Source organism: Coturnix japonica, chromosome 2, assembly GCF_054131305.1.
Source record: "Coturnix japonica strain WE chromosome 2, WE-NBRP24, whole genome shotgun sequence".
Taxonomy (NCBI): domain Eukaryota; kingdom Metazoa; phylum Chordata; class Aves; order Galliformes; family Phasianidae; genus Coturnix; species Coturnix japonica.
In genome coordinates this window covers 89,562,901-89,586,078 of record NC_140664.1, presented here as the reverse complement: position 1 = coordinate 89,586,078, position 23,178 = coordinate 89,562,901, and the positions used below count along the sequence as shown (strand labels likewise).

The following is a 23,178-nucleotide window of genomic DNA, read 5'->3' as shown; positions in this document are numbered from 1 at the left end:
TGGTAGAGCAGAATCCTGATCTCAGCTGGAGGTACCACAGGATAACCCCTATGAATAATTGACTACATACGATATTGGCTGTGAATGTTTTAGTAATTGCTGACTCTGAACACAGTACAACATAGTTCTCTTTCTTCATATCCTTCCTTACAGTTGATTTGTGTTATGTATCTGTTCACCAAATTTTAATATATAGTGTTAAATGAGTAACAAGAAAACCACAAAGAAGCTGAAATGTTGCTTATGTAGCAGTAAGCACATCTCATGATCTCACAGTGTTGCAACTCTGTCCTCCCATACCCCCTCCTTTCCCATCCCTTGTATGGTGTCATCACGCAAGCTCCTTGGGGCAGGGATCAGTCAATTTTATATGCCTATAAAGCATCCTGCACACCTACTGTCTCGAGCTTTATAAATAATTACACATTAAAAATTATTTTAAAATAATGTTATTAGGGCTGCTAAGTCACATGCTCAAAGTTAGCTAACATTAATATTAAGTCTGTGTAACCTTAGTTTCCCCCCTTTAACCTTAATTTCCCCTATTTTGTGCAGTATGATAAAGTCTCTAGTTAAATGATTGTACTCATTATTTTTCTGAGTTTCAGAGCTCAATTAATGGAGCAGGTACGCCTGTTTGCTCTCGGTTCACATTCTCTTCTACAGCCAGGACTATTTAATTTCCTCTTGCTCTTTGTGTCTTACTCATCACACTACTATCCATGTGCCATGCAGACCTTTAATTAATTTCTCATCCCAGTACTCATGTGAGATGAAGAGGAGGCATTGTGGCATTATCTTACTGTAGAGAAAACAAGTTTGATGCACTGGGTCAAGGCAGACCGTTTAGACCACACAGGACCCATCTATGTCAGAACAGTGAGCATTCAAACAGCATTTCATGTACCAGAATGCACCTCTCCATTTCCTCCAGACTCTGTTCTCTAAAGGCATCTAAGCATTTTGGCAGAAATAAAGTAACAGAATGCTCACGGGCATGATGCACGTTGTTGGCTTTGGACTCTCACCTATCAAAGGCGTAAGGTGTAGGCAGCTGAAATGAGAGTTAAGGGTCCTTTAGAGTGGGTTGTCCTACCAGCTGCACTCAGAGCGGTAAAAATAGTTTAAAATACAATATAGTTTATTAAAGTTTAGAAAGGTTTTTGATGGATTTTTTCAAGTGCATTAAAATCTAAAGGGAACTTGCTGGTTTTAACGCTAAATAAATGCATCATCAAAATTGGTGACTTGTCAGGGACAATAAGATAAAATATTCTCCAAAGGCCTAAAAGGGATTTTCCCCTCCCTCGAGTTCCTCCTGTGTCAGTAGCCATGAAGGAGGATTATTTTTTCACGTACAGCTAATTGAGGGCGTAGGGTGGGGGTGGGGGAACCCTGCGGAGATCAGTTCATGCTCTGGATCTGGACAGGGAGAATCCCGTTTCCACCCTTTCTCTTGGGAGAATTTGTTACCTTTGGCTCTGGTTGTGGTAGCTGAGCTGTGGGGAGGAGAGGGAAAACTGTTCTCTTTGTTACCAACCTGAGAAATACTCGGCTGCTTGCTACAAAACTCTTTGGATTTTGATGAGTTAGATTAAAACAAATGCTTGAAAGGATAGGGGTGGGTGAACTTGTTCTGCTTAATTTTCAGCCCATTCAAATTCAAATGTTACAAGGTTTTGTGTTCCACTTGGGAAGGACAGGGGGGAAAAAGAACTTGGTAGCTGGAGAGAATTTAATGATGAAGCAGGTCAGAGGAAGAGAAAGTATAATTGTGAGTGGCAGAAGGCAGTCGGAAGGGAGGGGAAAACTCTAATGAAAATAGCACTATGTATTTATTACTTACACATTTGTGCGTACAAATATACTCTATATAGTTACTTGTCACTTGTAGCAGTCTTGGAGAAATACTGGAAAGCTTTCTTCTGTCATTCCCCTCTAAGACAGGTTTTATTTTAGCTGGGTAGATGTGTGTTTTACTTCTTTGGAAACAGAAACATACTGCTGATAGGGAGGAAGGAAGAGAAAGGGTTAAAGTGACAGAGAGAACTTCATGGGTGAAAAATTACTTAATTAAGCCCCAGATGTCTGACAGATTTGCAAGCCTGTGCTCCTTACATACTTTTGCTAATTTCCTTCCTTATCTCTGGCTTTCTCTTTCCTCTTGTTCCAGAAAACTCTTTCGATTTGGAGATTCTCGTACACTTTTTTTCTGGCAGATGTTCGTGGAGGGAAAGTATTAATGACATTATGGTTAAGTAATAGATACTCACAATTATTGTAGAGCAAGAGTCCAGATTAGCCTTTCTGTTAAACTCGTTGGCTGAAAAAATTGTCATATACTTCAGAGCTGTAACACATTAGATGTTAGGAAGCAGCTTGGGTTGCTAAAGGTGTTGTTAAAAGGGCTCCAGTCTTTGCTCTCTTTTTTTTTTTTTTGTATGTGTAAACCAGGAGAAGTTGTTTAACCTCACTGTGTCATCATTTTACCTTCAGTGTTACTGTGCCCAGGTGACGTTGCTGTATTAAGATTTAAGTCAAGCTATTTCACTTCCCTGACTATTTCTGGCAATCCTATCTGCCTGCAGGCTTTTCTATTGAGAAGCTGTTGCCAGAGGCCTGTGCAAGGAGGGGGAGTGGGGGCATGCTTCCAGCTGTATAGCAACTGCAAGCTGCTGCCTCTACAGCCTATGGGAGGACCCTGAAACATATGAGACACATGTCTCGGGCTCTGGAAGCTTAAATCATTGTGGTATGTAAAAGGCTTAGAGATTTCTAGCATTAAGGGACTCAAAAACACAACATACTATAAATAAGCATAAATTTTTTCATTTGCTTTCTATTTCTGACCGATAGACGTGGAAGAGGATTGCAAAAGGTCCATAAACATAGCTGCTACAAAAAAACTACTTTATTTTCCTCCTTCTCTCTACTTGTAAATTCCTATTTTTAGTAGGTGGTTTTAAATCTGAGGGCACTACTGTACGTATATATGCTCAAATTGGAAAACAGATTAATTTCTAAATATTTTTATTCAGCACAGATAAAAATGCTGCCTAAAGAACATTGAGGTCCCACACAGCTAAAAGCAGAACACAAACTAAAAACAATACCTGCACCTTGCTCTCAAAAAGTATGTGCAGCCTTCTTTTAATTGACTGTTGAAGAAGTTAAAAAGCAAGTTTATGTGGCGTCCAACAGAAAATAAATATGTGTGTTTTTTCCTTTCCTTAGTTCCTGCCACTTTCAGAAATCTTGTATGGAAGACAACTGAGGACTTTGTTATCTAGCCCCTGGGATGTATTTTCCAGTGTATTAACAGCCTACTGTCAGCATTTGTCACTGTGACCATTTTACTTGGTCATAGAAAGCTAGAATTTGGAAACTTCATGCTCATGTTCACAGGAGGTAGCATTAAAAAAGGATTTCATTGGTCTGGTCATAGCTTCAATAATTAGAAAGTCCATTCCTTATACTAAGTACTCTTCTTTCCCTGAAAGGAAATAGAAAAGAAAAATCATTTAGCTTAAGAAATACAGAAAATGGAAAAATGGTCCCTTAGATTTTGTATGCAATTGACTACTCTGGAAAATAGTTTCCTCCACTTCAAGGAGTACTTTGGTGCATCAATCACAGAAGGAAGTGAATAAGCACTCTGAAACTACTTCATCTCATTTCTGGCCTGGTTAAATAGCAAGTCATATGAAAAAAGGATGCGCTTTCAACCATGCTTTCTACAACTTAAAATCATTCGACATCAGCCTTTTCTGTAACACCAGCTTTGGTAGACCCCAGGTGGAAGCATTTATCTCCCCAGCATTTATGTAAATGGATAATATTTTCAATCCATTTTGAAGAGGAAGAATTTGGATATGTGCAGCATGGTTAAATTAAATCCTTAGTAGCAGACTGAAAAGAAACGTTGGGCAGGGAAGGTAGCCCAGATGCTTCAAAGCCCAGTGCAGAGTCACCATAATACTGGTCTTCCATGTTGGTCATTTCCTGTTGGCTGCTGAAGGTGCTATGAGGAACTTCCTCCTGTGTGCTACTGCACTGTGAGCCTTTCTGGATTTGATTGTTACTTACAGTGGTTCTGTCTGGCCTTCCCAGCTGGTGAGTTAGAGGAACTGTGGTCTCAAGATTTTCTATTTAATCAAGGTACACAAAATAGATGAGGCTCTCAGAAAACGTTCAGTGATCTTGAGAAATGTCTGCTACCATTTATTTTGCCTGCTGCTTTTCCATCAGGTCACAAGTCTCCGTCATTTCATGTTGTATCTGTCAGCTCCACACAGTCTTGAGTTCCCTGCATTATTTCAAATGGTACTGAGTGTCACAAATGGACAATGAATCTTTTCCTCAGTTTCTTTCCCATAATTTAAATAGCTCTGCATTGTATTTTCTCAGTTATGTTGAAAGCTGTGGTCTACCTGTGATTCCATAGGGAAGGCTTTCTAGAATTCCTGAGAGGTGCCCAAAGAAGCCTTGGTCTTTTGTACCATTTGCAAAGCCCCAATAGAACAAAAAATGTAGAACAAAATGGCAGCTTCTGTCATTGCAAATCTGTTGTATTTTAACTGTTCAGTGTTTCTTTTTAATGCATTCCAAGCAAGATTTATCAGAGATTTTTTTTCTCTCTTTCTTAGAATTGACTTAAAACTTTCTCATAAATGTCTGTCTCTCATGGCACTAATTTGACAAAATGCTGCAGTAAGTTTCATTTTGTCTCCAACTGTGCGAATGACTGCCGAGGAGTAATTATGTATTGTAGCCTGAGCTCAGTGGAGCACTAAAGGCGGTAGTTTAGTAGTCTTTCTGCTCGGTTCTGCACTCCTGCACAAATCTCAGCTAATCTACATAAGTAATAAGTGAGCAGGCTTCCAGAAACCATGCATGTTTGCCATTTTGAGCTTGTGCTAAATACTCCCCATTTTTAACACCTGACGTTACCAGAAAGGCAGCAAAAAGGTTATCAAGTTGTTCCTTAAGTCAAAAAAAAAAAAGCATGTGTGAGAAAATGCCACTGGTAATGTTTGTCCAGAATGTAAAACATAGTACTGGAATAAGTACTGTATTTTTCTTGGATTCTAACCAAAATAGAGCTGTCAACAAAAGAAAAGTGTATAGCGTTGGAAGGGAAGAAGGCTTTGAAAAAATATTAGAGGCCCTCTTGTTTTCCTTTCCCAAATACTGTTGTGTGAAAGAGTCTTTTTAGGCATATTTATAGACTATGTGAGCTACTGGAAACTACCAGACTTTCACCTCCCAAAACACATATCACATTTTAAATTCCCAATGCTAAGAGTTTAAAGAAGAGCTCTGTGATTAGTATGCACCTTCTGGCTTGCCTTTTAGGTGAGTTTGGAGATGAATTGAACAATAGCTCTTTTAGGAATTTGGAAATGCATAAGGAAAGATCTGCTATTTCTGAAGCTCCATCTGTAAAGGACTAAGAATCCTTTCATATTTAATGCATTGTTCTCTTTAGAGAGTCTTCAGAAGACTTCTCTGAATTGGGTGGTATTATCCCAGTTGCCTAGATGAGGAGATTGAAGCCAAAATTGAGAGGCAAATTACCTATAGTCACTGCATAAGTCCACAGAGGATAATGAAAGAAACCTCTGCTGACTGCTGCCCATGAGGGAGTTGATTTTTCTGTAAGGGGTCCTTGAAAGATTCTCTCCAGTTGTCATGAGAAAAGAGCTGGTCAGTGCAGTGAATCCATAATGCCTGTTCGGAATGCAAGAATCTCTGTCCTAGCCCCCAAATATGTTTTCCTAGATGAGTCGCCCATAAAATTCTCAAGCCAATTATTTTCATTATTTGCTGGAGAAAGCCCAATACCAACAATCTTTGTAATACAGATTTTGGCTGTATTGAAGAGTAGTCAGGCAACAGGTGAGATCAGGTACCAGAAAGTGGTGAACTTGCATGGCTGTCATGGAACGAGGTCTCATTCTCTGATGGATATGGATTTGCACATTTATCTTCTAAGGTTTTTCTTTAAAGCTCACAGTGCCTTCTTCACAGTAGCTTAGAGAAAATCCTGATGAATGTCAATAACTTGCTTCCAGCTATGGGCAACTACCCCATAAGGCCAGTTTTAAAGAGGAAAACAGTGTTTGCCTTCCATACTGCATAGACATATTGTTTAGCTGCTGCACAATTTTAATCATTTTTTTTGTCAGTGAAAATGCTTCCTTTTAATTTGCAAATAAATGGTTTTAAAGTGCACTCAGGGTAGCAAGTTTTTTTTGTTTTTTTTTTTTAATTAATTATATAAAATTTTTCACTGCAAAACAATATGAAATTCAGGTGGTTCATAGTTCTTGCCACCTTTAGGATGTGAGGGTTTTTCTTTTGGCAGGCTTCTGCTTTGTTTGAATATTGTAGTAAGCTTAAATCTTGTCAGTTTGTCAGATGAGTTGTCTCATTGATTTGCGTGTGTGAATACTGCAGGATACAAATAGGATTGCTGTCTTACAGAACCAGTTGCTCCCATTAGAGACTTTGACTGAATCATGCCACCTTTCTCTTAATCCATCCTGGAGAAAACTTAGTTCATCATGATCTTCAAGTATGAGGACTGAATCTGAGCTTCATCAGTTCACATTGGCTTCTGGGGATACTCAGGGCCTGCATAGCTCCAATCAGTGATATGATGATGAAGTGATGATATTCCACATGGAGAATGTTTCCTGCACTGCATCTCTTCCTCTGCATTCAAATAATAAGTGCAGATTTCCATCATCAGAAATCTATAGATTCCAATTTGTGAAACAATTTAGGTATGATATGTAGCTTTGCCTCCTTGGATTCATCCCTGTTTAGGAAAAGGAATAAGGTTCCAAGAATGCTAAGAGGATGCAAGGAAAGGAGAGGTGAATGCACAAAAATAAATAAATGAAATGAAATGAAATGAAATGAAATGAAATGAAATGAAATACCTGGTGCTTGAACACGTGCTTTCAGCTCGTCCTGTAAGAATCAGGAGAAAAATAATACAATAGCAAAAATAGATGGTACATGTTAGAGATCATTTAAATCACTGTCAAGAATCATCCCCAAATATTTATTTATAAGATTATCTTAAAGGGGAGCAGAAAAGTACATTTTTTCAGGTGATGCTCAGTAAACTAGCCAAAAGTCACCTGTCACTTTATCTGTGATATTATGGGCTTGATCTTGAAAAGGGCAAAGTTGCCTCACCTGACCAAAGTGACTTAGGTGTGGTTAGATGGAAAATTATTTTGTCAACAGTCTAATCTCAAGGGCAGAACGTAGAGGCGCTGTCACTGGTGACGTTTCAACTTCAGGTGAGGATCAGGTAGCAGAAAAAAAATGAATTGCCCAGCGTGAAATCCTAGCTTCTCTGATTTAGATAGGAAAGCTCTGCTGGTCAAGATTCTTCCCAGGAAACAGAATGTCTGTTGTGTAACAGGTTTTTATGTGTTTGTTGTTGGGTTTTTTGTGTGGTTTTTTTTCCAGGTTCTTTTTTGTTAAAATTTTTCTTTGTTTTGTCTTTTTCTTTAATAAGCCAAGACAACGCTTGGCACTCATTCGGGTTTTACACTTGTTTTTAGATCACTGTACAAGTTTGTCAAAAAGCACAGAGTTATTTCTTGGCAAAATCAGGCCACTTTTCATTAGAAACAGCTCTCAAGGGATTAGTTTCTCTTTCCTCCTCCCCTCCCTTCCCCCAGGATGCAGAGTGATTGTCTAACACTATTTCACTCTATTTATTTTTCATCATCGTGCAATTTTTATTTAATTAAGGCACAGATTTGTTGGCAAAGTTTGTGCATGGGATGGCTAGTGGTCTGCTTTAAAATTACATGGATATACGAAGGTTTTGCCTCAGCATATGCTGCTTTTCTGCAGTCCGGGTGAGCTGCATGCTTCAAGGTGAAGCCAGACCATTTCTTTGTGATGGAGTTTATTAATCCTAATCTTTTGATCACCAGTACGTGGAGTATTCTCAGGCTTCACTGAGATCCGTACTAGATTTGAATGTGTCTGTGTGGTTTGTGTGTCCAAGGCTGCATTCTTTGTACTTTGGGGAGTGGATTTCAGAACCTCAGTGGAACCAAAGGGTATATTTCAGAGCAGCAGTGCAAGGCAAGAAAGCAGGAGACCCAACATTTTTTTTCTCTCTATTTAGCAGTAAAAATGAAGAAATGGCTGCGGCTAAGCATGAGAATGAGGACATATTCATTGATGCACAACTCCAGCAGACTTTGGCTGATCTGGATGAAGATTTAGAAGGTAGGGAACTGTACTGACTCTGGGGCACACAAGACATAGGCACAGCCTAGAGAAACACAGCCAAACTGCACTCTGAGACACCTTCATTTCTCACTAAGATTACTACCAGCAGTTCATGGGTCTGAGTCAGACTGTGGTCAGCCTAAAGTGGCTGCTTTCCCTTTTCTTCCTGGGCAGCCACTCTTTATACACCAGCACAAAATATTTTTCAAGCTGCTTATCAGATTGTCATTGTATTTTGGTGTCTGCTACCAGAAAGAGATGAACAACAGATTATGGACACATTTTGTGAGCTAAATTTGGTATGATTTCATTTACTTCAGTGAAGCCAAATCAGTAGTGAATTTAGCTGTCTTTCATAAACAATGATTCTGTTGCTTATTTTATCGTAATGAAATGGAGAAGGGGAGACATTCTTGCACCCAACCCCTCCTCTCCGTTATCAGATGTGTTTTTAAGTTTAACATTAAAAAATGTGAAAAGAAACAATGAGAAGAGATAAAATGTCACTGCAAAGCAATACTGTGCTTGTTTTTCCTAGAGTAAATAAAAACATTTCATTATTAATATTGCTTATATTTCATTAGGAAATGATGTTCAATACTTTCTTTAAAAAAAAAATCCATCTTTATCTCAGAACTTTTGTGGTGAACTGGATTCCAGTTTAATTCCTTTGAGTTTTCTTACACTGCTATTTCTTACCTTCTGTATTGTAACCTTTGATTTATACAAATCTGGGAGAAGAGTTAAGCTTCTTGCACAGTGAGGCTCCTGGAGCCTCACTGGTAATGAAGGAAAATGAAAGAATGGAGAGAAAAAAACAAATGCAAGCACTGTTTCTTTGTTTGCTTGCTCAAGGAAATCCTTCATCTGGGTTGTTATTACTAACCAGGTCTGGGAAACATAATTTGAAGTTGCTCACTGTTTCTCAGAAATGTTTCTCCTTTGGAGTCATGTGGTGAAATGTTTATCGCTGAGAGAAGTTAGTCAAAGATAAGGTATGAACAATAGATTAAATTCTGCTTTCAGCTGCATTTGTATGTTTCCCACTGGCTGAAGAAGGACTGCAGGATTATTTTGGCTGATCCTAATCAGCAGCCAGACAATAAAAAGGACCCAGATCTCTCCTTTTTTGTAATATAAGTATATTCCTGCTAGTTTTAGTGGAACTAAAATATCTGATCTGGGTATGTTTGCATTAGCTATGTAATTTAAAGTCATATTCTAAATATTGCCTATATTTAATACTTTATGTGTTTTACAGCAATGGATGTTTTAAGTAACTCTGACTCTGAGCACATGAGTGAAGTGTTGAGCCCACATACAAGAAAAGTTGAGGTCCCCCAAGATGTTGCTAATTCTGTTCCAGTAACAGTCATAGATGATGCTCCAGAAGTTACCATCTACAACTCAGCTGGAAACCAAGAGACAAGGGGTTCATGGAATTTATCAGCTGACTCTGTTAATGTGGGAAACTTTACAAATAGAAATAACAATGCAGGTTCCTTTGATAAGGGACACGCCGATGGTGGAGCTGTATGTGTACCCAAGGACCTAATACAACAGCAGCCATCTGATAACGAGTTCAGTCACTTACCAGTGGAACAGAGGAGGGATATGTTTGAATCTCTCACATCCTCCTTTGAAAAAAGAGGTGAAAAGAATGTAAGAGTAGAAGCTCCACCCAGACATGTTATGAAGTCTGAGGAGTGTAAATCGAAACCAACTTCATCTCACTCCAAGACTGTGACTGAAATCAATACAGCAAAAGAGAAAGTAAATCCACTTAATGAATGTAATAAGCGGGAGAGACCTCTGAAGAAAAGTAAGTCAGAACTAGAAATAAAACGGCCACCAGCAAAAAAAATTGAAGTAGAACAAGTTCCATCAACACCTCCATGGTGTCATCGTGCCCAGAAACTGGAGACAAATTATGAACCCAAAATGGGTTTGACGACCTTCAAAGTTGTCCCTCCCAAACCTGAAGTAAAAAATTTTGATAGAGGACTTTCATTCTCCACTGGTGCCATTAAGATCGATGAACTAGGCAACCTTATCAACCCAAAGCCTGTTGTCAGTAAGAACATACCAGGTACCTCTGCTGGTGAAAGTGAGGAAATTCCTCTTGGGAAAGTGAAGGCATTCTGGAGGTCAAGTTCTATGGAAAAACAAAGTGATGACTCTGCTGAGCATCTTGCTAAAAAGCCAACAGTTACCACAAACTCTAAGTCCTTTGTTACAAAGCAAGAATGCAAACCCGTCGGTCTTGCAGCTCCAAAACCTGTACCACCACAAACTGTTATTTCCCAGGTAGGTGAAAAACAGTCTGAGAATGAGAAGACGAAACCACCTCTTCCAGTTACACAGTCTCAGGTAAAACCATTAGTGGTCCCAGCAATTAATAAGGACAAGCCGGAGCTTCCATTTCTAAAGCCTCATAGAAGAACTTCCAGTCAGTATGTGGCCTCTGCCATTGCAAAACACATCAACCTACCTACCTTTAAGTCTGATTCTACAGATTTTCTTGAGAAAGATGAAAATAAGCATGGGGCAGGAGAGGTTAAAACGGAAGCTGAAGTTTCCCCCAAAAGGTGTATCATTGTGGCCAAATACAGCCCTGTGGAAACAGAATCAGCAGAAACAAGAGAAAAAATTTCAAGTATTTTTACTTGTAGTCAAAAAGCATCCCACAGATTCACACCTGGTGATAATTCTGGCATGGAAAACAAAGTAGTGAACATCAGGGCACCGAGTCAAGCAACTGCTGCTAATTTCTATAAAAAGAATGCCAGTGTCCCACTTAGTAAATCCTCTTCAAAGGATAACATCAAGGCAGAAGATGATCACAGTTTAAACAGCAAACAAAGTACAGCAGAGAAAAAGATGCATCTTTTGTTTGACCAGAAATGCGAGACTTTGCCCCGTAGTAATTCAGCCTCCTCTCTCAAGTCACTTGATCTCCAAGGAGCCTCACCCTCTTTCAGCTCATCTTTGCGCATCACTAAGTGGCCGCCTGCTGACAGGATGCAAGTTGGTTCCCTGAAAGCATCACCCGAGTTCAATGGTGTGACAGCAAAGACAGAATCAGAACAGAATGACAAATCTGATGATTCGGTGAATAATGCTATCAGTGAATTGGATGTTAATGTGCAGACTAATATCTTTGGACCAAAGAAGAAGTTCAAACCTGTTGTCCAAAAACCAATTCCAAAAGACACATCGCTGCACAGTGCCCTAATGGAAGCTATTCAGACAGCAGGGGGAAAAGAGAAGCTCAGAAAGGTAAAGTGGAGATTTTATTTACTCTGTTCGGGTTACAGAAACCTGTAGGCAGCCTGTCAGACACCAGAGGTTTTATAACTGGTACATCTGCAAGGAATCTGGAGCACACATGGCACTTGAAAAATTTATAGTGGCAAAGTGCAGCCCACGCCAGTGGTTATTCTGCACGTCTTATATGTTACACAACACCATTCTTACTGCCCTAGCTAAAAGAGGCAGGGGGGAGAGAGACAACATGAAGGAGAGGTAATTGAGGTTAGCCAAGGAGCCTCGACTGCATTTCAGTGTATTACATAAAAACGGAACACACGGCATGAAGAAAACTTGTAAATACATGCAAAAGAAAGAAGACCCCAGTTTTTGTTTGTAAGCAGTACCAGTTAGCCATTGATTTTATGCCCAGGGGATTTGAGGCTGCATCTCTGTATTCAGCATTGGTAACTGGGACCTACACGTATCCTTACATTTGGTGTGAGCTCAGGTTGTAAAAGCAGTCACGAAAGCAGATAGGCCGAGTAGTCCCCATAGCTTGCATTCCAGTGCAAGAGCTAAAAATATTTCCAATGACATTTCCAAAACATCTCTATGTAAATGTCTAATAACAATATTCTTTTCATAATCTAGGTTTCAGACAGCGCACTAAATGGCAATCACAAGAAACCCTCATACAGTGAGCCAGAGAATGAGCGGTCAGCCCTACTAGCAGCAATTAGAGGCCACAGTGGCACTTCCAGGCTGAAAAAAGTAAGAAATCAACATGATAAATGATCTTCTAAGTGCAGTCTGTTTCTGTTGAGTGTTTCAAATAAACCTGGAGAAAATGCAAACTATGGGTTGTGTTGGAAAGGGAAGAGTATAGGGGGAAAGCGTTATGATGCAAGACCAGATCTGACTTAGACAGATAGCAGAGAGTGTCAGATTCCACCCTCTGCTATAGAACTTAGCAATCCTTCAACTGGCGTGCTTTCAGCTGAGAAAGAAGTGTGTAGAAATCCAAATGGTTTATTGGGAATGTACACAGAAAATATAAAATGTTCATCGCTTTCACTTTTTAGGTGTTGCTTTTTGTACGTTACGGGGATGCTGTTAATGTATTTGCATTACCTTCTGTATACATCCAGTTCCAGTTACCTGAAAACATTAGAGCTTTTTCATGCATGCTGTTCATCTGTTAACTGATGCATGCAAGTTGTATGCAAGTAGTTGATGGAAATTTTCAAACACTTTCACTACAGCAGAATGTTTCCTTGTATCTGAAAGATTTACCTAATCATTAAAGCATCTCTTATCCCCAGTAACCAAAGCCTGCATTGTTCTAGCCTTAGATTTCACTCAGTTACTAATCCAGCCAAGGACATGTATTTGGCAAGGAGGTTCCCATTTCCCTCATGCAATGACTAAGACCATTAGCACATATCCAGATAGCTGGCACTAGGTAGAAAGTCTCCCTTGTCTCTGTTTGGGAATTATTTCCTCCCTCAGAGCAGTTCTGAATATCCTACAGCTCTTGCTTCAGTTAGGATGCAGCTTCCCCTGAACTTGGGAGCAGAACATGCAGTGCTGCAGTCACCTTTGTGCACACAACTGCGATCTGTGTTCATAAGGAATAAATGCAGATCTGTGTGAAAGAGGCTCTGACAGTGAAATGGTGTTGTATTGCCGCAGAGACTTTTTAGGATAGTTTCTTCCTGCAGAGAAGATTTTGCCATCATTTTAAAGGAAGTTGCCTAGAAACCATGGGCTTCTTTTTCACAGTGTCACCTGTGCTGGATGAAGTAACATGTTTGTATGTATACAGGGTGGGATTTAGATGTGCTGTGATGAAAGGTCTGTCCCTTCCATAACACCTTAAATGTTGATATTTTATCTGACATGAAATTATTACCATATATTTGTGTACATGTATGCACAGTGAAGGAATAGAACATAGGGGCTCTCTATGGGTCATTTGATGAGAGATGAGCCCTTTTCTACTAGGGAAGAGCTATGCCTCAATTTTTCTGAAACATAACGTTAATGTATCTACTTGAAAACCTCCTGTTTGGCACATGGTACTGAATTTCCTAATAATTGCCAAATCCTTATAATTACTAATAATTTATCGTGATTATTCTTAGTAATGTTGTTAGTGGAAAAAATATTTGTTGAGGCAGTTGCTTAGTCTAAAAGATCACCTCCTCGCCTACATTATTTAAACTAGAACAAGTTTCCAAGTCAGTAATTTGTGTAGGAATTTTAGGTTCAGAAATTCTACAGAAAGCCACTTGGAAGAGTAATCTACTGGGTTTTTTTTCTCAGTGCTTTCACATAATTCTCTTGTACTACTTTTTTTTTTGTCCTTTTCAGTCTGACTTGAAACTTCAATATGATTTTTTCAATCAAGCCAGGTCTGAAAGCTCAAATCCAGAAGACCATCTCTGACATTTGAGATTATTTCTATGCAGGCTAGAATGTGAAAAGTAACAGGATTCCTGTGTGGCTGCAGCAGCCTTAGTGTATCTTCCTGATTCCAAAACCCCGTGTGGTTCTTTGCAAATGAATTCCAAGTCCAACTCTCTGTCTGTTACCTTAAATGCCAAGATGAGTTACAGGATGCTGGAGCTTGTGGTAAATAAAGATTTGAGTTTCTGAGTCAGAGTCAATGCCAAATCCTTGATGCTTGTAATCAGCCCAGCTGAGTGATGTGAGTGAGTAGTAACAGATGTTCAACTTCATGAGCAAACAAAAGCTCTACGTGTTTTATGTCATTCAAGCAAAGTGAAATTAGGGTACTGAAATTAAAGTGCATCAAATGTCAAGTAATTATAGTTTAGTCATGCTTGGTATTAACCGTCTCCTCTCAACTGCATCATGAACAGATCTCTTCATTGGCCTCCGAAGAGCTCCAGAGTTTTAGGAATGCAGAACTGTCTTTACAGAAAGCAGAAGACCCTCAGGAAGAGCAGCTCTGTATTCCACCTGCCCCTGCCCAGCCACCACCACCGCCTCCCCCTCAGCTGTCAACAGCGACTCTTAAATTCTCTACCACGACTACAGGTGACCCCGGAGAGGCAAGGCGAGCCCTGATGGAGGCCATTCGCTCTGGTGCTGGAGCAGCAAAGTTAAAAAAGGTAAACACACTTTTGTATTTCCTTGTGGATGAAATAACTTGGTCTTCTTTGGCCTTGGAAGCTGTTTGTAAGCTGTTCTAGCCACGCATTTCATTCTGCCATCAGAAGAGCAGTGCATTCAGTGCTTTCTCTAACTGAGTTGAAGACAGAGAATTTTTCAAACCTTTGAACAGGTATTAAAATGCACTGTTAATGCTTAAACATGCCTGTGTATATACGCAACCATATGAACCACATGAGCGGCCAGTTCTTTTTAAAGAGCATGAATATCACTTCAGAAAGTATTTCCATGCTCTTTTCTATTGTTGTGAATGTGAGATAATACTGCACATCCTTCAGACCAGAAGAATTTTGAAAAGATCAGATGTGAGACCCTAAAACAAATGTAGAGGTAAATATTCTGTCCTAACTTCAGTTATGTGTTCTTGGCTTTGATTTCCATAGGAGCTGTCAGTAAAACTGTGGGTTCCTTTTAATATCAATCTGAACTTTATTAATTGGATGGTGTACATATCAGTTCTGTGGTCTGTTGTGGGTTAAGTCAGTTCCCAGATGACTAAATGATCTGTTGCCCTGGTGTGATTTCTTGACATAAGTTCACATACCTCTTTGACCAAAATTTGCTCTTCCTAATCTTGAGTTATACTACATATTTCTGGGTGAAGAGATCACTTGTTCTTAGTGGAGTTATCTCAGTATCATACTGCAGTATCAAAGAATGGACTTTGATCCTCAGACTTTAGGGAATGCACTAAAACAGATGCCATTTTTCCAACACGTGATTTGGCTAATGGCAGCCAGAAGTGTGTAAATATACTTCAACCTTGCCCACTTGTCCTCTCTAAGTAATTCAGAAAATGTGATCAAAATTTAACAATAAAAAGCCCATCTAAAGAAATCTTGTTTCTGGTAAATCAGAAGTTCTACAGAATCATCCAAATTAGTATACATTCATTTTACTTTCAGTGAAGTTCAGATCAGCATGCAAACAGAAATCTGAATGTGCAGTTATTTTCTGTGTGAAAAGATGTATCGATACTATGAGCAGTAGTAGAAGATGACCAATTATGAAGAACTGCTACTCTAGATCAGGCCTTTGGTTCCATACTTCACTATTCTACAGAAAAAAACAATAAAAAGGGAATTTGGACATTCAAGAGTACTTCATGCTGTTGTTTGATTTCTAGATCCTTCCACATTCCTGGTTTGTCCAAATGCATTACTCTTGCATAAGACTCTGAAGGAACCCATACTGCTTACTCATTTAAATAAGCCTTTCTTACATCCTTGGGGATTTATTTTGAAACAGTTGGATGGCCTTTGCAGTCCATGAAAGTGATCTAGATATACTGATGTATTCTGCTAAATACTGTGCCTGTCATTTTCTATTTTCAAGGCAGAGTTAACTATTTTTGTAGTTTTGACATTGAGGTGACAGAAGAGTGCAACTCTTTTTGTGTAGATCTTTTGTGAAAATAAAAGAGAGGAGCATTTTGTACAAGACAAAGTAAGGTTTTCTTATTATTGTGCTGTCCTTCATGTGCTGGATATGCAAGCTAAGTCTTGTATATGCTAAAGGCATCGTATCACTTTGACATCTGAAATTTCATGCCCTTGATCAGTGATAAAAGTAATGTTCAGATTTCTCAAAGAGCTTGTATCCACTGCGTATTAATATCTCTCCTAGCTTGTTGTGTTAAGTGAGAGCTAAATTCTGATCTTTTCCTTGCAGTAGGGCAATTTGTGATAGCAGAAGTTGAATTGGTAGAAGCATGTGTCTGCATATCAGGGTTTTCTTTTCTTCCATGATAGCTGAAAAATGTATCTCCAAGGAGCACTGAGTTGTTGACAGAGGGTGGTTGGCAGGTAGTTTTGTACCAGGGCTGAGGCAAGCTTTTTTCTGTGTTTAGCCTTATGTGTCCGTTATCTCTGATGCAATGATTTGGAGGTGTGAGTATGGAGCCATTTTTGGCTTTGCTTTCTAGAAGGTTTTGGTTTCAGCAGCTAGACAGCAGACTTGGTTGTTCCATTCTGTAATTGTCGGTTTCTCCTTCATTGTCTTCTTGAAATTTTATGGAATAGGGGTTCTGGTGGTGAAATCATTCATTTCGCTAATACTGTGGGGGAACTGAGAAGGATCTGTTTTGCTTAGTTATGTGACTCAGTTTGGCCTTATTTATGAGGGGTTATTTGCAGTGGAAGTAGATCAAGCAGGGCTGTCAGGGGAACTAAACATAAAAAGCAACCAATTGCATAGATAAGGAGCATCCCAACAAAAATTTGAGCTCTATTAATATCTGTGAAAAGGCAACTCCTCCACTCCGCCCTTGATTACACAGCTGTTTGCTAAAGTCATGAACTTTAAGGTTAAAAGATCCACTGTGCAGGAAGGGAGGAGAGAAATTGATGTAGGCTGACCTTGCCTTGCTACAAGTCAGAGTCTGCACCACATCAGCTGTAATTGGGTCACCCAAAACAAACCAGAGCAAAAATAGGTACTTGAGGAAAACGCCAAGTGTGGATAAGACAGTATGTACACAGGTTCCCTGGCCATTCCTTAATCCATTTCTTGGAATATTTTGCCTGCTTTGACTAATAAATCATATTTTGTTTTGGAGAAATGGCTTCTGTCTTATTGCACACTGTTGCTGTCCACAGAGTCCCAAAGGAAAATTCTTGCGGATGCCAAGCCCAGTTAGGCCTCCTCATGAAAATGGTCCATACAGTGCAGTGCAGTTCAGAGACATGCCAGAAAGGGGGTTAGATTTCGCATCCTGCCCAAACATCTGTACCTCCATTCTGTGTTTTTGAAAGGTGATGAACTTAACTAAGCTGGAAAAGACTTCACAAGATGCAGGAAGTAACCTTTTTCTTCAAATTCCAAAATACCCAAAATGTTACTTGTTTAGCACACACAGAGTGCAGTAGCAAATTGTGGCGATGGCGTGAAGCAAAGACAGCAACCAGGATGGCTGATATGGTGCTTTTGGCTGTTAGCTGACTTCAGAAGTTAAGGGGTCTCACCAGCAAGGAATCTGCTTTCTAGCCATGCATACAAAAGATAATCAGTTGATCCAGGAAACAAACAACAGACCTGAGACCAAATTTTGGCTAATTCTATTAGTCAGGCCATAGAGCTGTACCACCTGAGTTTCTGTTTTAAATGAACTAGTGTTTTCCTTAATCATGTTCAGGAACTTTTCTCATAGTTTCATACAGTTAGGATCCTTCTGATTCATTATTACACTCTTTATTTCAGTCTTAGAAAATGCAACATAATCTGACTAGATTTCTGCAATTCCTTATAACATTACTTATGTATTTTTGTCTTTGTAACCTGCCTTGGGATTTACTATGATTATCTGTGGAAAAAAACACAACTACACATGCAAATAACCTGTTAGATGTCTAGCTGTAGGTATAGTTGCAGCACAAGCCCATGCAGGATGGAAAACTTTACCCAACAAAGAGAAGTTACAAAAGTTGCTCATTATACATTATACCATCCAGTCATATTAGAGTTGAGGGATTTGGTAGAAATACTGCAGGAGAATGTGCCTTCATGATGTGGGAAAGGCAAGTAGTCTGTCTGAAAAACAGTCTTTGCTTGTGGAAAAATGATTTCTGTAGACCACCTTTTAATAGAACGTGCAAGAGATATTCTACAGACTTCACATTTTCCAGTAACAATTAGAGCCATGCACGTTTTAAGCAATCTTATGTTACCAATATGAATTTGGCTGTATCATAGTATCTACAAACATTCGTTCCATTGGCACTGGCATTGAGTCACATGAACTCTTGATACGTGCAGTATATCACTCTGTTGGCAATCAAAGGAGACAGGTAAGGTAATTACTGCACCCATTACAGTAGATCTGTGGTAAATGCTAGGATTATTTGAAGTTGGTTGCCAACAAGTAATACATCGATCTGAATTACAGCACGTTCAGTGTCTTTGAGGAAGCATGGCCTAGTTCTGTAACTCTGTGTCTGGCTCTGGATTATTCTTCTCATATAATAATAATCTCTGCCTGTGGGTGCAATGACAGAAATTACAGACTCAAAGCCATGGTTGAAGTTGGCACTGCTATGCTGAAAATTTGGTGGGAGGCCCCACTAAAAGGTTGGCCGAGCTTGATATACAGGTAGTCAAATGAGTACAGAAGGTGATTCTCATTCCCATGCAGAGTGAGAGACAGACATTTGCATGCTGCTACTTCATTTGCATTCAAAGATAAAATTTAATTTGAACTATTCACCTTACTAAGAAATTGTACCATGACCTATTTTTTTCCCTAAGAATAAAGCTTCTGCCATGGATACTGAGGCCAAAGGGGAAGATTGAAACTCAATCAAGTACATTATTCCTGTTTAGCTTTTGCGATCCCCTTAATGTATGTCTCTCTGATGGAATCAAAGCCAAGTAACTTTAATTTTGGAAGAGTATACTGGCATTAAAATTAGGCAAATGCTTCGATGACCTGGGGACTAGGAAGGAAGATAAGCATTTGTTTAAGGATTTTCCTGCATCAAAGCCTATAAAAGTTTCTGTCATTCAATCAGGAAGCCAAGTACTCATCAGTTGATTTATATGACCAGCGACAGCTATCCGATACTGCACAGCTTTTGACTGTCAGATATTGCATACTCACAGCCTGGTCTCTGTTCATCCACAAAATGAAGGAATTTTATAAAAAATATGCTGCCAACTTTCATGTAGTAATGTTATTCCAACTACGATGTGTGTGTATATGTGAGGTGTGGCATTTTGAGGAAGGGTATAACTTTCCTTAAGATAGATTGATAAAGCTAGAAAGACCAGATAAGCTTTATGTCTTAAAGAGCTGATGAAGAGAGTAAGTTTGAAAACAGCCCCTCAGGAGGATGTTTGGTTAACGATGTCAGCAGTTGAAGGTTTAAAAATATCTTGAATGATCATGTGCTTTTCTTTGTTATAGGTCCCTCTGCTCGTTTGAATCACGTATAAAGAACAAGTCATTGGAAAATCTAACCCCATAAGCACCTATAATCATCATTCAAGTTCTGAAGGGCAAAAAAACATCAAGACATTTAGTTTATTCTTTTGTCTACACGCCAAAATAAGTTGTAGTTAATTTTCTTTGTGTTCCTGCATAATGGTTCTAAGGGAAAAATATGTTGCTCTGCTGTAAAGCTTCTGTGCCAAGGAATTGTGTTTTGCCTCTGAATATTTAAGGTTGCCAATAAACTATTCTTGTTGGCAGGTTAATAAGAATATAAACACTGTGCAGTCCTGTGTTCATACTTAATTGTGTTTATGGGCAAAATGAAAAGACTTTGCTAGCTATCTGAAAAGTAATATTCATTTCAAGTTGTTAAGAATATGTAACTGTTTCAAACCATTTACTTCTTACTTGATTTAGAAAGGGTAGTAAATGATCAGGGGGAAAAGGAGTATAAAGATCTGTAGAAGACAGTCACAAGGAAGAGGTTGTGGTACGTTATGAGGAACCTCCACTGTTGTATTTGGAGTCATTGTTGGCTTTTTAAGAATAAGTGAATGTTATATCTTTGGTGGAGCTCTGAGAAAGCAGTCAGTCAAGAGTAAATGTGAGACTGTGTCTGTTGAAGAGTTACTTATGGGATATGACGTATCAGATACTTCTACGTATAGATATACTGAACCCTAGTAACGTTCACAGCACTTTAAGAACTGAGACACCTTAAAGAATCTCTATTTGCAACAGACTGTGAGGGTTATAAATAAGACTTCAGAGTGCTCCATAGAGGTTCAGGATTTAGAATTCATTCCTGCACTGTAAAAGGAAGTGAAGCTGGTTCGTGTTAGAAACCAGGACTTTGTTTCTTGGTCTAGTTGTGGGTAATTTCGCCCTTTGCTTCCAGATTGTGTGGTTGTTGTATGTTGTCTCAAGAGTATTTATAAGCAGCATCTTTCTCAAATGTTAACTACTTTGGTAGTTGCTGTTGTACATATTTTGACAATATTTCATTGAATTGAAATGGTTAACTTATAAAGGAGAGATCAAAAATGCTTTTTCTTATTTCCTGTATTGTAATGAAACTGAGGGAGAGGAAGTTTGTACATTTACACTTTTATAATCACAGACCAGAGTGTTGGTAGATTCTTTTTTTCTTTTTTCTTTTTTTTTGACGCTGAAATTTAAAATGTATAGCTGTGTAATGTTGAAAGCAAGAGAATATTTAGCCATCTGCATTTAATATGACTGTATATTATATATTGTAAAATATTGATGTCTGTTAGTGCCACAAATAAAAATAAAATGAAAACCTTACATGGCTTGAAAGACTCTTTTTGCCAACTGCTTTCCACTTACAAAAAGAAATTGGAAATAGAGGTGGACTTAAGCAAACCATTATGCTATGTTTGATGTCTCAGTGTCTCAAACCTGAACAGGGAAAACTAATGCTCTAGGAAAGCAGAAATAAACAGCATCAAGGTAGCGGTTTTATTCATTATGGTATTAATCCAGGACTGCTGTAGATCCATTTCACCAGTAGGGAAGCTAATATATTCAGAATTAAGGTGCTCTTTTGTGCCCTACATTAAATAAAATCACTTTTGTTGATTGGTTAGCTTTATTTTACCTTGAAAGTCTCCTCAGTGTGCTTTAGATAAGAAATATTAACATTAAAATTGTATTGCAGGAAAGGATGCAGTCACTGATAGCTTGAATACTGAAGTCCCACCAGTAGCTAAAGCAGCTTCTTTGCTGAGGTGAAGGAAGATGTAATTCACTGCAGTTCTTTAGTTGTTTCTAGTGATGTCTTTTGTTGTTGTCAGTGTTGTGTGAAGGCCCCGTATCTGTAGCTCTTCCTTCTTAATGCTTCTTTCAGCTAACAAATTGTATAGATATATACTTTTCAATGTAACAGATCAGATCCCAAACTGGATTTTGAGATAACAAGATACTCCAGTCTTTGAGATTCAAATGTTTCATCTGGCTTTATAAAACTAGAGTTTATAAAAGATTTATGCTTGAATAAACTACTGATTATCAAATTCTCATGGCTAAAGTACTTTAAGAACAGCTGCAAGGTGAGATCTCACCTTCACTGTCTTGCTGGCTCACTCACATCTTAAGCTAAAAATGGAAAGAGTTCAGCTGTCTACAATAAGAAACTGGACTGGGTGTGCATTCCCTTACCCCATTTAAACCAGAAGAAAGAGGCTTATACGCTGATATGCTTTTGCTTCTTCTGGTCCTTTATATTGCCCTTCAGAGTGGGTAAGATATATTTAAGTAAGGTGAAATGGAATGGAGAGTTTGGATTTGCTATATTCATTCCTTGTATAGGAATAAATCAATGTTCAGGGCTTAGGGAATCTATTCTTGCATCTCCAAGAGAATTTGTAGCCACCCTTCTTTTTTACAAGTTTTTATTAACTTTTTTTTCTTTTTTTTTCTTTTTTTTTTTCCTGAGCTCAGAATATCACTCAACCACAAAGAAGGCATTAAATATCTCTGATTAAATATTTAGTTTTAAATAATATTGGCTGTCTGCATGAGCTGTTTGACTTAGGGACTTCATTATAGATTCCTTCTTCTTGAGCAGACAGCCTGCTAATGTTGGTCATGCGAAGTACTACATGGACATCCACCTACAGTTCTGAACATGGCAGGTTTTAACTTCCCCAGGTCATACAAGTGATTGGCACAATTTATGTGATATTTACTGCAGTGAAAAAAAATGGCACTTCGTCAGTGTGTAGGAAGATGGAAGAGAACGAGATGCAATTATGAAACAATGGAAAATGCCACCCAGAGATAAGTTTGCAGTGCATTTCTTCCTATCTCTCCAGAAGAGAAGCAGTTCTGTTGTTTAGTGTTGCTTAGCAGTTAAGTGTGTGTTTCAATTTGAATACAAAAATGTGCACACATCCCAGTTTGAGTCAAAGTTTGTCTGACTTAAATGTTCATGGTTTGGTTCTTCGTTGTTGCAACATGAAAAATAGTTGTCTTTGACAATGGTAAATGTGCAAACTTAGAGTATATTTACTCATGTGCTATTTCTCTACTCATCGCTGTTCCTCCAATGAATTATATATGTGCTGTGTGTACAAACATTCTTTGCCTCTGATATATGTATTAAGATTTATGAGAATATTCCTATTCTTTCTCCATTTGTGGGCACACACGATAAAATATGGAGGGCTGCATCCTACAGCTGTAGCTGCCATTGTGGTTGCATTTCCCTACTTGCAGTAAATGACCTTTCCAATGGCAGTGTTTCTTTCTGAGATAAAAGGAAAAAAAGTAATTCCTGGGTTTTCAGGAGCACTCACCTGGATTTGGTAGAGCACTGTTCAGTCTGCATTTCTTTGATTTGTTGCTGATGTCCTCATTTGGCTGGAGAAAGTTTGCACATCATTCCATTCATGGGATTTGGTCAACAAAGCACACTAAGGCGGATGAACCTTTCTAAGAGCAAAAAAGTTTGGTTTGATTTTGTTACTGCTACTAGGTATTATTAAGGACTTATTAAAGCAATGTGATTT

General features: G+C 38.7%; 1 protein-coding gene across 12 annotated transcripts in view; it reads left to right on the top strand.

Annotated features, from left to right (window-relative positions):
* The window catches only part of COBL (cordon-bleu WH2 repeat protein), a 151,043-nt gene extending 130,090 nt beyond the window's left edge, over positions 1-20,953 (top strand). For all 12 annotated transcript variants that reach the window (XM_085538013.1, XM_085538016.1, XM_085538011.1 and 9 more), the window contains 5 exons: positions 8,162-8,265; positions 9,530-11,547; positions 12,172-12,291; positions 14,406-14,657; positions 19,619-20,953. In XM_085538013.1, coding sequence (XP_085394139.1) covers positions 8,162-8,265; positions 9,530-11,547; positions 12,172-12,291; positions 14,406-14,657; positions 19,619-19,636 — 2,512 coding nt within the window. In that variant the 3' untranslated portion in view covers positions 19,637-20,953. The remainder of the gene's footprint in view (positions 1-8,161; positions 8,266-9,529; positions 11,548-12,171; positions 12,292-14,405; positions 14,658-19,618) is intronic.
* The last annotated feature ends 2,225 nt before the right edge of the window (positions 20,954-23,178 follow it).